This window comes from Cynara cardunculus, assembly GCF_001531365.2.
Source record: "Cynara cardunculus var. scolymus isolate 2C chromosome LG 13, CcrdV1, whole genome shotgun sequence".
Taxonomy (NCBI): domain Eukaryota; kingdom Viridiplantae; phylum Streptophyta; class Magnoliopsida; order Asterales; family Asteraceae; genus Cynara; species Cynara cardunculus.
In genome coordinates, this window is record NC_037540.1 from 40,763,069 (window position 1) to 40,777,619 (window position 14,551).

General features: G+C 31.1%; 2 protein-coding genes across 2 annotated transcripts; both read left to right on the forward strand.

Moving 5' to 3' along the window:
* The first annotated feature begins 2,304 nt into the window (after window positions 1-2,304).
* LOC112525060 (heavy metal-associated isoprenylated plant protein 2-like) lies at window positions 2,305-2,616 on the forward strand. Its single transcript, XM_025134999.1, has one exon. The coding sequence runs from the start codon at window positions 2,305-2,307 to the stop codon at window positions 2,614-2,616; it is 312 nt and encodes a 103-aa protein (XP_024990767.1).
* Window positions 2,617-11,111: 8,495 nt separating this feature from the next.
* LOC112526124 (pentatricopeptide repeat-containing protein At5g59600-like) lies at window positions 11,112-12,723 on the forward strand. Its single transcript, XM_025136513.1, has one exon. The coding sequence runs from the start codon at window positions 11,112-11,114 to the stop codon at window positions 12,696-12,698; it is 1,587 nt and encodes a 528-aa protein (XP_024992281.1). The 3' UTR covers window positions 12,699-12,723.
* Window positions 12,724-14,551: the final 1,828 nt, after the last annotated feature.

Genomic DNA, 14,551 nt, shown 5'->3' on the forward strand with positions numbered 1-14,551 from the left:
AAAGAAACAAATTTCTCTTTTTTATAAATTATATCATTATAATCGTCTCGTCAATAATTTCAAAATAAACCTCAATATTTAATATTTTTTTAATTTAATCAGATTATTAAATATAATAAATACGTGAAAAATATTTTTAATGCTTAATAAGAGTATAAAGTGTAAGTGCTAAAAATAATTTTTATATATTTATTCTATTTAATGACATGATTAAATCAAAAATATTCAATATTTGGGTTTATTTTGAAGGTATTGACGGCACGATTATAATGATATAATTTGTAAAAAAAGAAATGTATTTTTTTGATATATTTTAGTTAATATACGATTTATATATAACTAGTTGTGTACCCGTGCAATGCGCTGAAAGCCGTGAATTTTAACGATTTTGAAGTTTCACTGGTTTTATTAGAGAAGATTTAACGATGATATAAGTTACATTTGGTCTTTACATATTAATACAATTTGAATAAATAAGAGTTATGGTTCCAATTACAGTCTATCGATGAAAAATATTATATGACAGTTTAAAATCCAATATATTTAAACGACTCTACAAATGTGTTCGATTTACACCAAGAGTAAAGAATAAAGAGATCGAGAGTGAGACCGAGAGTTCTAGAGCAAAAAACTTCTGAGATGAATGAGATAATTTTTAATAACTTATAGTGAATATTAGTTTGAATCTCACATTGGGGGATGGGGAGAAGACATAATGTTATGAGAGGGTAAAGACACGAGTGAAAGGTGTCAAAAGTATCTTGAGAACATAAAAAAAGATAATAATATGCATTGGTAACTTGTACTATATATGTTATTTTAATTGTAGATTAAGAGATTATAAAACCGAATGCATAAAATAATAATAGTTAATGCATTATGAGTTGTTTTTAAGACTTTATGCATAAATGCATAGTACTTTATACATTAAAAATCATTTTTAAAACTTTTGATAAATCTGATTTATAAGATAGTATAGATACAAAATTACAATCGACAACTTTTCATAACCCAAACAGGAGTCATAAAAGTATTCAAAGGAAAGTAGGTCATTAAAGCACAAGTGCTTTGCTTTTTACTTCCAAACATGTTGGCTTTATGCAAACCGACATATGACATACAACAAGTTGCGTTGTACGACCAACCTCGTTTGTCAAATGGACCATGTGCAATAACTCTACTATTACAAGTTGACCATCTACAATTGACAAAATCAAATGTCTACCACAAGTTGACCATCTACAATTGACAACGTCTGATTGGTTTGAGCTTGGCTGCAAAGATCAAAAGTACCTGGAGGTCTCAGGTACAAATCCAAGGAAGAATAAAAATCCCCTTGTGGCCACAGAAGTTCAATTGCGGTGACTTCCGGCTATAGGCAAAACAGATGGTTGCTCTGGGATTAATCAGCTCGAATAGCAAATTGGATATCCAGGCTAATAAAAAAACAAAAAAGGAATGAAGCGATGACCATTCCTCTACCAAACAGTCTTAATTACCAAAAAAGAAAAGCTTGACGTTTACGGCTATTGATGCCTTCTCATTTGAGGTCTTATATCTTTGACGATTTCAACATGTGCATATTGCAAATTCGAGAGCATATATATTCTTGGTCTCGAAGGAGGAAGGTAGATTCATCTATACATTTTGCTTCACTTTGCCATTGGCTTCGATATGTCTAAGGTAATGCATTACTATTCCAGTTTTATAACTTGATGCTAGATAATATTCTTGATACAATCATAAGGGTGGTGTCTGATTGGTTTGAGCTTGATTCCAAAGGTCAAAAGCACCAGGAGGTCTCAGGTTCAAATCCAATGAGGAATAAAAATCCCCTTGTGGCCACGGAGGTTCAAATACGGTGACTCCGAGCTATCTGCAAAGCAGGTGGTCACCCTTGGATTAGTCGGCTCGCATAAAAAATGGTTTTTAAGAGTTTTTGTCAAATGCTTTATAATATAAATATAGTATAGATAAATTATAGTTTGAGTTTTTTAATATTTAATATATTATTTGTTAATATTTAACAACTGTTTTAAAATGAAAATGAATATTTATAAAATATTTGATGTATACATATTATTCGTTAATTATTCTTTTATTAAATCAAAAATCATTTTATAAAATCAAAATAAAGTATTTTATTTAACTTATTCACTTACAATATTTGTTTATTTTTCATTTTAATTAATAAATTAATATTTTTGGTATAACTTCGTATTAATAAATATTTAACTGGAATTTTCTTATTATTTACAAAGAATAGAGGTAAAAGTAAACATGCACTGTGAAAAATGTAGGAGAATGGTGCTAAAGGCAGTCTCCAAGCTATCAGGCATCAATGAAGTGTCAGTGAATCTTAATAAGCAGGAGTTGGTTGTAATTGGAGATGTTGACCCGGTGTGTGTTGTACGTCGTGTTAGAGATACTGGGAAGATAGCAGAAATAATCAGTGTTGGACCAATCAAGAAACCCGATGTTCCTAAACCTAAACCTGAACCCAAAAGAGATCATTGTGAATGCCCGAAAGTCTACCCACGTTGTAATGATGCGTGTTCTACCATTGTTATCGGATATCAAGAATCATATACAGATAGTGGGTGCATGATAATGTGATACGCAATCAAATATATTTACGTGGATGTGGTTATAGATCTAAAGACTGAAAAATGATGCAATATGAATCATGGACGTCCAGAGTATAACATTGGAGGTAATCAGACAAATAAGCGGACGCGTACTTGTTTGTTTATGGTTTTTTGTTCTTGTTTAATGCTTTTGCAGTTTTCAGTTATAATAAGTGAAAAAGTTCATCGTCTTGCCCATGTGAGCAGTTGGTATGCAGATATATGTTTATTTATCATGTGTTTTTAATACAAATATAGTTGTATACGTGTTACTACAGGACATGATAAAGGTGTAGAAACAGACTCTTGAGCACATATTCAGTACCTTTTTTTTCTTAGTTTTATAATTCCTAAAACATATATTGAGTCTTTTATTCATATTTTACATTTTATTAAGGTCTGAAGCTAAATTGCAGGATTTGGTTATGTTTTACTTGTTTTTGAGTAATTTGACTGATTAGTGTGTTGCTACAACAGGTTTTACTAAAGCGAATAAGGAGTCAATAACTTACTACAAGTTTTGGTCTCTAAACCTTTTTTCTCTTTAATTTTAATCTTGAAAGCATTCGGTACTTGACTGTTGCTACATCAATATTCTTCATTTATGGACATTTACTTTCTAAACATTTTCCAGCACTTTACTTTTATGTTATTTACATACTTATCTTTACATTCAGCAATGTGGGGCTAAACACCCTAGCTTGGGTGTAGGCGACGGTTGGACGATTAAGCCGTAGTGTTCGTCGATAATTGCTTTTGCCATAACAATCTACCCCATTATTCACTCTTGGGTAGAATATTTCACCGAGTAATTCTTGACAAAATGACCCATGTTGTTTCACCTTGGTGAATTGGATTTAAATTTAAGACAACGCAAATGTTTTAACCAAGAGGGTTATAGATGGCTATATAGAGATGCAACGATATTCATATGTTGTTAAACTATATGGAAAGAAAGGTAAGATTTGTACTCAACCTGGATTTGTACATCTCCATGTGTACTACCAGCATATGGTCTAATATGAACTTCGAAAGAAGGCCGTTTGATCCAGTATTGGAGAGATTTCTTGTATACATGAGATCTTTGAGAGCTCAAGAACACCATGGACTTTGATCTTCATATCAATACACATGCCAACTCATTTGAATCAATCTATGTTCTTGATCTTGTGATTAATTGTGAATTGTGACTTGAAACTGGGTTAATAGATTTTAATTCAACCTCAAGCTCAGAAATTGTTTTTCTAAAACAGAAATTTTAGCATTTGAATTAAATTCAGGATTTAATGAATGATCCGATTCGTTTGCTCAGTCTCCTCTTCAGTCGAATCAGAATTGTAAATCACCTCATTTTCAGATTCAGAGTCTGAGTCTGAATCATATTTGCAAAAACATCCGGAGACATTTTGTTTATGAAAGCAGAAAGATCATCAAACTTCGAAGTTTCTTCTTTTGTTGACTCAGATTTTGATGAAGAATTAATGTTAAAATTTTCAGTGGGAAATAATGACACAATTTCAGAATGAGAAAATTGAGGTTTTCTAGTTTTATAACTTTAGTTTAGATCATCATATTTCAATCCCACATTTTGAAATTTTGATTTTTCAGATTTTTCATAAATATCTTCATCTGATTTGTCCTTATCACTTTTAAAAGAGTTAGGTGATTCAGATTCAGATTTAACAAAGATTTCACAAACAAACAGGATTGTGAATTTCGAAGATCCTAATTCATTGAAATCATATAAAGAACTTGGAGCCTTTTCAAAACATCAAGTTCATTGAAACCTAAACCCATTCTTGGATTATAAAATCTTGCATCTTTGGGTTTGTTTGATAAAATCATCAATATTTGCTCAAATTGACCTCTTTTAAAAATGATTTCTTCCAACTGTTTGACTTTGTCGTACAATTGACCTCTTTCCTTAAAAATATAATCAAGTTTCAACTGAATTTCAACTTTCTCACCATCTACTTCATTCAAATTTATTTTCAGTGTAAGAATCATTTTCTCTAAATCAATTTTTGCAAATCTGAGTCGTTCTTTCTCTTGTCTCGGATCTTCACATAAATCTTTATAACCATAACTTTCCGTTCAAAATTTTAACATTAACGCTCTTTCACTTTTTAATTTTTGTTTTAAAATAAATTTAGAACTGGAAGAAATTTAGTACCTCAGACTCATTTTCAGATGACGATCCTCCTCCTTCGTTCTGCTTGGACATCAATAACATATTAACTTGTGTGAAATGTACGTCTTCGTCATTAGATGAATCAATTAGCCAGATTTCTTCATCAGCTACCAATGTTTTTCCGTCTTCCAGAGTTTTAGCCAGATGAGCTTTCTTCAGATAATAATTTGAATCTTTGAATTTTTTGAAGCGACAAGCCTTGATGAAGGGACCAGATTTTCCACAGTTAAAGCAACGATTGTCTTCAACTTTAATTTCTTTCTGATCTTTCTATTTGGATGACTTATCAAACTTACCTTCCTTGCCCTTCCTCTTATCAAACTTGTGAAATTTCTTCATAAGCAAAGCCAACTTTTTGGAGAATTCCCCATTATCATCATCAAATTCTACGGATGAACCTTCAATAGATTCACTTTCAGATTGCTTTGGCAATTCAGTCTTCAGAGACTTGGAATTCTTCATTTCAGATCTGCTCTTGCTTTGCTTATTAGATAGAAGATGTAGTATATGTCATGAATATCTTCTTTAGACATGTTCTCGTTCATTTGAAGATTTACTGCAAATGTATTTCATTCATAATTTAGATTGTTTAAAAACTTGTAGTTAATTTCAAAAACAGACTTCTAAAGACCATTCATTCTCAGATCGTTCAGAATTATGTTGAACTTGTTGTAGGATTCAGTAATAGATTCATTTTCTTTGGTTTTGAACCCTTCATAAGCACTAGTCCATTATCGTAATAATAATTTGTATAGTGTATAGAAATCCTTTTTTATTTTTGCAAATTTTTGATTTACAAAAAATTCAAATAGATCCCATCAATCTTGTCTGCACTGACTTCTCAGTACCAAGCATTTGTTTTTCTAGCTCATCCCAGAGTTTTTTAGCTAACCCACGATTGTCCACTCTATTGAACAACTCATTCGCTATAGCCATTAGCATGTAAGTCAATGATTTCTTGTCAACTAAGACCTTTTATTTCTCAGCGTCATTGTAAAACTGAGGATCTTTCTTCTATTTTCTGGAAAGAATAACTGTACCATCCTCTATAGCCTGAGCTGGAATGTCAACGTATTTGACATAAGGTCCATTTTTTATGGATTGCATTAACTTGTGTTGTCCAGAAAGTGTATCATCCTTAAATTCCATTGTGGGTACTCTCCAATAGCTTAAACTGGAGGCTTAGAATCTGAACCAATACTCAAAATATCCTTTGACATCTTGAATATGACTTGAAATGATCGTTTCACAAAATAATCTTGAACATAATTCGAACTCTCAATAAAACCTCTTGATACTTAGAAAATCGCTTGAACTTGAACAAAATATCGCTTAAAGTGAATATCGCTCAACACAGAAAACCACTTGAAGAGAAAACCGCTTGGAATAGAATATCGCTTGGACTGAATACCGCTTGATATAGGATATAACTCAATACAGAATACCGTTTGCCAAAAAAATATCGCTCACCGAAGGAAATTGCTCAATAGGATATCTCTTAACACTTGAGCGATATATCTAAATATCGCTTGAGACTTGGGCGATATACTCAAACTTCAAAAACCACACAAATATCACGACACTTGGGGGCAATTTCACATAAATTGTTAGAGTCTTAGAATATTCTCTGTCTTGAACTACCACAAGGATATCGCTTGATACTTGGATGATATTTACAAATATCTTTCAACTCTTGAACGGATTACCCAAAATATCATTCAACACTTTGAGTGATATACCAGAATATCGCATAAACTTTGGGCGGTATAACAGAATATCAGATACACTGTGAGCGATATAAACCAACTATCGATCACAACTTGAAAACAGATTAAACCAAACAATCTCCAACGAGCGATGACTTCATGAAAATCGATCAATCCAGTCTTCAAACCTTCAACGGACGATGTTCGTGAGAATATCGCTTAAGAGCATCTTCAATGGGTGATATTAATGGGTTTGACAACAAGTTTGAACAATTTTGTCAAAAATTCACAAAACTCAAAATTTGACATTGAAATTAGCACAAATAAGCTCGAAAAATGTATTCTAAACAACTTTTGTAAACACAATTTTGTCAAAAACAGATTAAAAGTGACCAATTTGACCAAAATGTGAACCAAAAACAGTTCAAAAACAAGAAACTGTCAAACACCAATAAATCAAGAAATTCAAACATATTTTGATTTCAAATTCGTTCAATCTTCTTTCTGATTTGTTCTGATACCAATTGTAGATCCCAGATTAAGTCACAATCAATCAATTGATTAAGAACACAAGATTAGACTTTAATTAGTCGGCTTGTCTATTGATATTTTCAATTCTCTCAGAGTACAATACGGAGTGTTCTTGATGTCTAAGCTCGGATTGATGATTCACTAACTAAACCAAACTAACAAGCTATTTATACTCTAGAGGTTACACAGACAACCTCTAAACAGCTATATAAAGATTAATTGAAAATACAGTAAAACAGGGACTTGAATTCAACTATAATTCCAACAAGTATAAAGAGTCATATTATTAAATCACTTAGAGAGTTTGGATCAACACTAATCAATACCAACTTTTTTGTTGTATTATTAGTTATTGAGTTACATTTCTGCTAATGTTTCAACTCTGATGAAAGAATAAAGTTAAATTCAGTTCACATACAATACTTAGTAGTATAAGAAAAAAGTAACATCACCTCTTTAGGATTGGGGCATTACATAGATAATATATAAATAAATATAATAATAATATATATATCTATATTATCTTATTAATCAAATTTGATAAATGTCTTAAAGTCTTAAAAATGTACAAAATCTAAAACACAAAATACTTGTCTTTTAAGCTTTCCCTGTAGAAATCTAAAACACAAAATGACTTTTAAGCTTTCCCCAAGATGACTTTTAAGCTTTCCCTATAGAAATCTATATCTATACTATTTTATAAATCAGATTTCTCAAAAGTTTTAAAAACAATTTTTAATGCACAAAGTACTATATATTTATGCACAACGTCTTAAAAGTCTTAAAAACAACTCATAATGCATTAAGTACTACTACTTTATGTATTTAGTCTTAAAATCTCTTAATCTACAATTAAAATAACATATAGTACAAGTTACCAATGCACATTATTACTCTTTATTTTCATGTTCCCAGGATACTTTTGACACATTTCACTCGTGTCTTCACCTTCTCATACCTCTATATCTTCTCCCCATCCCCCAAAGTTAGATTCAAATTGATATTCACCATGAGTTATTAAAAGTTCTCTCATTCATCTCTCATTCAATTGCTCTAGAACTCTTGGTCTCGCTCTCTTGATTCTTTGCTTTTGGTGTAAATCAAATACATTTGTGGAGTCGTTTAAATATATTGGATTTTAAATATATTAGATTTTAAACTGTCATACAATTTTTTTCATCGAGAAATTGTAATTGGAAATATAACTCTTATTTATTCAAATTGTATTAATATGTAAAGACAAAGTATAATTTATATCATCGTTAAATCTTCTCTTAACAAAAGCAGTGAAACTTCAAAATCGTTAAAATTCACCGCTCCTGCCGCATTGCACGGGTACACAACTATATATATATATATATATATATATATATATATATATAGAGAGAGAGAGAGAGAGAGAGAGTTTGTTTCAAATACAACTCATCGCATTTATACAACCACTGCAATCCAATAAATTGAAATACTTATGGAAATGATGAGAGTTCATTTATTATGATTTAAATATTTATGGAAGATGAATGCGGTTCATTAATTATGATTAATACTTTATATTAGGAAACACTCAAAACTTCTATGAAATTATATATTTATCAAATTAATGGACGGTTGAGATTGAGTTGTATTGATTGTATAAATGTAAAAGGTTGCATAATAACTCACCATATTATATTATATTCTTTTTAAATTTTTAAAAGGAAAATAAGTAAATGACGGAGAAGAAGAAAACAACCGCTCATTTAACAGATAATTTTTAATGGAGTTAGTGAATGAGAACCATTTTTAAAGCAAAATAAAAATTACAAAAATGATTTATAAACCTATCAAAACGCATGTCACAACTTTGAGACTTTTAACTAAATCTTAATTGCTATTTAAAATTGCTCTACAATTAAACTTATATGCAACAGTTTTAAATAAAAACATTTTATTATTTATTTTTATAAATTTAATTTCTATAAATTAATTTATTAGAATGTTTAGACCTCAAATGTAATTAATGGAATGACTCTTGAAATTATATATTTATCAAATTAAGGTGTTGTTTGTTTACCTCTTAATAATTTCATTAAGAGGCAGTCTCTGAATCGTTAAAAGGTGAATCTTGTTTGGTAAAAAAAAGTCTGTCTCTTAATGGTTCTAAAATCATCTGAATGATTTTGTATCATGGGTCTCTCTTAACCATTCAGCGCTCTAATTTCGTTGTAAATAATTATCAATTAATTATATTTCATTTTGCACTATATCATGAGGGTCTCTTAATTATTCTGACCACTTAATCATTCTGCATCAAACCATTCATCAACTACCAAACAGTCTCGACCACTTATTTGTTGATTTTTTATCATTACATTTTATATTATTACTCTCTCATACATGTTTTTATTAAAAAACTAAGAAAAATAAAAAACTACGACTTAACTTAAAACAAAAGTTTGGTTTTTTTTTATGCATTTGCAATGCAACAAGATACATTTTGATTTTAATATTTTATTTTATTATTTATCTTAATCGATCTTATAATATGGTTTTATGTGATTTTAAAAAGATGATAATGTTTTTATTTTTGAATAAATATAAGTTTGAAAATATCATAAAAATTTGACAAAAACATGTTGATATTAATATCAAATTAACTATTTAATTTTTTATATTTTTTTTGTACTTTTTTAATTCAAAATTTTATTATAATTTAATTTAGATTCAATAATAACGTAATTTATATTTGATTTAATAATATTATTTTTTTATAAAGATAATAGTTAATTATTTTATTAGAACTCAATAATTATCTTAATTATATTTTAGATCTTTTATATTTTAAAAAGAGATGTTTATCCTTCATTTGGTTATGTTTATCCGTAGTTAGTTACACAAATTCGAACATAGAGCTTTAATAAGTTGTACTTACGTACAATTTACTTGTAATATTGAATATTAAGTAATATGCATCAATAAACAGTACTTCATGCATAAAAATTGGTTTTAAAATTTTTTATCAAATGTTTTATAATATAATATAAATATAATAATTTATTTATTTAATGTTATTATAGTGTATATTAATTTGTCTGACTCACAACGAATATTGTCCGAATAAATCTATTTTGTTGTAGCGTCATCCCTAAACTTATATACAAATATTAATTAGTAAAATGGTTAAAAGGCCTATTTGGGTACAATAAGGTCGGAGGGACTAAGGGGTCACCTTAACAAGTGCTTATTTACCGGTAAAATTTAACATCGTCATTTACTTACCGGGTAATATTTTAGTCTAGCAAAACAGTATCGTATGCAACAATTTACCCGGTAAATGTTAACCGTGGTAAAACTCATCGCCTTCACTTACCGGATAAGACTTGATTTTGACTTTGCTCTTACGAGATAAGTTTCTTGGTCCTTGTCATATTCATCCAGTAAGGTAGTATAGTATGACTTAGTAATTACTTACCCTGATAAGTATTTCGTAAACGGCTCTTAAGTTGACTATATATTTTTATCAACGATATATTTTACAAACTAATTAATAAACTAACTGTTGGTTGATACAATATTTATTATATCTGAATAACTAATAACTAGTTTTTACTTGATAAACTAATCAATATTTCTTTTTTGATAAACTATATGATAATTATAAAATGGCCTTAAACTGTTCATAAAATTATTCAAACTAAAGGGTCGTTTACCAAATACTTATCCGGTAAGCGTTTACCAGTAAAATTCAATACTATTTTTTACTTATTGGGTAAGATTTTAGTCAATAAAAATGGCTTTCTATGCAATAATTTATTCGGTAAAAGCTGACCGTAGTAAGAGTCATTACCCTCACTTACCGGGTAAGACTATCACTTTTTGCCCGATTTTTGTCGGGTAAGATTTTTGGTCCTTGCTATATTCATCCGGTAAGATAATATAACTTGGTAAGCACTTATCCAAGTAAACATTTGATAAACCATCCCTTAGTTTTTAAAAAGTTAATTAGGTGGTTGATAAATAAGTAGGGGTAATAACATCTCTAACAAAATACCGGTTTCTTTCAATTAATTTGATAGCATGAAATACCCGTTTCTTTCAAACTCCAACCCCTTTTCTTCACATCATTTGGCGACCTTATTGCAAAAATGCTTGCAATCAAAATCTTTAAGACCATGCAAGCAAATTCATGCCATCATCTTAACCTCAGCCGTTGACATCAACTCCTTTTCGCTACATTCAAAGTTGGTGGGTGTTTATGCAAGTTGTGGTTGTTTCACTTCTGCTCATTCTATGTTTCAAATCACTCCAAACCTTAATGTTTTTGCTTACAATTGGATGATTTCTGCTTTGACATTCAATGGGTATTTCGAAGAAGCTATAGATTACTTCTCTTTACTTCAAGAATCAAGAAATCTTGTTCCTAATGGTTTTACTTTTTCGTTTCTACTCAAGTGTTGTGTCGGTTTGACGGATTCAAACAAGGGTAAAGAGGTTCATTGTGTGATAAACAAGTTTGGGTTCCAGGTTGATTCATATGTGGTTAATGCCTTGATCGAGATGTATTGTAAATGTGGCTGTCTACGTTATGCCCGCCAACTATTCGATAAAATGTCGAAACCAGATGTTGTTTCTTGGACAAACATGATTTCTGCGTATTCTAGTGCTGGAAGGCTCCAAGAATCACAATTTCTGTTTGATAGGATGAAATTAGGAGGATTGGAACCTAATGAGTTCACCTGGAATGCATTGATAGCTGGGTATGCTAGAATCGGAGATTGTGATGGAGCATTTACTTCGTTTTCAAGAATGTGCGAAACTGGTTTGGTTCCTGATGTTGTTACTTGGAACGCTATGATTTCTGGCTTCGTTCAAAGCCAACAGACCGTCAAAGCCGTGGAACTCTTCAGGTCCATGTTGGTAGCCGGGGTCAAGCCCAACTCCATTACCATTACCGGGTTACTCTCAGCTTTCGGATCCACGGGCTTAGTTGATCACGGGAAAGAAATCCACGGGCTAATCTATAGAACAAATACATACATCAATATCTTTGTTTCTAGTGCACTTATCGACATGTACTCTAAGTGCGGGTGTGTCAAAAACGCAAGAAACGTATTCGACGCCCTACCCTCCAAGAACGTTGCTTCATGGAATGCAATGATTGGATGCTATGGGAAACACGGGATGGTTGATTCCGCCATCCAACTCTTAAATACGATGCAAGAACAAGGGATACAGCCAAATGAAGTGACTTTAACATGTGTTCTTGCTTCTTGTAGCCATAGTGGATTGGTGAAGAAAGGTTTGGCGATCTTTAGATCGATTAGGGAGAGTTATGGGATCGAGATTAAAGACGAGCATTATGGTTGTGTCATTGATATTCTTTGTCGCTCTGGTAAAATGGAAACGGCGTATGATTTGGTGCGGGAAATGGGTACGGATTCGATGGTCGGAGCTTTCTTCAATGGGTGTGTGGTGTACAATAGACCAGATTTGGCTAAACAGATGTTTGAAGATGTACTGAAGATGGAGTTAAAGAGACCAGGAGGGTTTGTTACCATGGCAAATATTTATGCCAAGGAAGGAGAATGGGCAAAAGTTGACAAGGTAAGACAAATCATGCAACTGCAGGGTCTCCAAAAGCAACCTGGGGTCAGTTATTCTTAAAAATTCAACTAAACACTTACTTGGTTGGTAAGTGCTTACCAGATTAATTTCCTCATTGGATGAACATGAGAAAGATGGAGAGTCTTACCCGGTAAGTGAGGATGACGACTCTTACCTAGGCCAGTAAATTGTTACATTCGATATGTTTTGATATACTAAAATCTTACGCATCAAAATAAATCATAGCGTTGACTCATATTAGTAAGCGCTTATCGGGTAAGCAATTGGGTAAACGGCTTGTATAAAAGACTTAGGGTCCTTCATGAGCACACTTCAAAAAGCATCTATTACAGTTATCAAAGAGTTTGATGAATGTGGGGCCATTTGTGTAGAAAAACTTATAGAAGTACATCGAAAGTGTTGGAAGAAATTATTATTCTGATTTAATTGTTGATATCAAAGTTGATATTTAGTATATTTTGTAGCATTTCTCTAAAATCATATATGAAAAATAATTACCATATTCGGTCGGGATGAATCCAGGCTTACTCTCAACTTTGTAAAAGTTTAATTCTTCTATAGCCCAAATCTAACCCCCTACACAAAGCCTCACATTTCACTCACTCATCCAAAATATATATATATATATATATATATATACATATATATATTTGGGATCACGTTTTCTTCGTGATATCTTTTTATACTTGAAACTTCACGGAAAAATACTGTGAATGCAACATTCATAATGTTTTGCTGTGAAAGTTTAGATTTTTTTTACCTTCACAGTGTCTTGTTGTGAATTTTCAAGTTTAAAAAAGTGATCTCATGTGATTTACGAAAACAACTTGTCTCAAGTGAACCAATAAACGGTTAATCATGTGATATGAGTGTGATAATCATGTGATTATCACACAATTATCACATTATCGCTTGTATCAACACGATTTGGTGTGATTTGGATGTGATATGAGTGTGATAATCATGTGATTATCACACAATTATCACATTATCGCTTATATCAACACGATTTGGTGTGATTTGGGTGTGATATGGGTGTGATAATCATGTGATTATCACACAATTATCACAAGGATTCCGCTCGGCTAGGGTTAACTTAGAAAATCGACTACCGATTTGGTGTGATATGATAATCATGTGATATCACTATCATAACAACGCACTCGATTTGATCATGGTTTCGATCGGTTAGGATTAGACGATCACACATTTATCACAACAATTACGAGCGAAATCCACTAAACGATTTGGTGTGATATGGGTGTGATAATCATGTGATATCACTATTATAACACCGTGATAATCATGTGATATCACTATTATAACATCACTTGTGCACTCAATTTGATCATGGTTTCGATCGGTTAGGGTTAGACAATCACACATTTATCACAACGATTATTCATGGTTTCGATAGGTTATGGTTACACTTGATTGATCATGGTTTCGACATGTTATGGTTATACAATTATCACAAGTGGAGAGAAGGAGTGGAAAAGAACATGCAGAAAAAAATGGATAATTATGACTAATTAAAATAAAATAAAAATTATAAAAATTAATTAATTACATTACTGCCTTTATTAGTTTATTTATATTTAATATAAGTTAATTTATTAATTAAAAAAGTTTGAGGTTATTAGATTGTTTTCGCGTTCTCGTAAATCACAGGGGTTCTTGTTTGAATCTCCTACCACATATATATATATATATATATATATATATCTATATAGGGGCTGGTTCAAATAGAAACCAACCATATGGTACAAACTATGTGAACCGATCTTGATCGTTCATTTTATCATCAAACGGTTATTATTAAATGAGATTAAATAAACAATAATTTAATTAATGTATTAATTGATATGTGTATGAACAATTGTTCAAAGGGT

Coding starts and splice junctions, on each gene's coding strand:
- LOC112525060 (XM_025134999.1), top strand. CDS start 2,305: ATGGTGCTAAAGGCAGTCTCCAAGCTATCAGGCATCAATGAAGTGTCA.
- LOC112526124 (XM_025136513.1), top strand. CDS start 11,112: ATGAAATACCCGTTTCTTTCAAACTCCAACCCCTTTTCTTCACATCAT.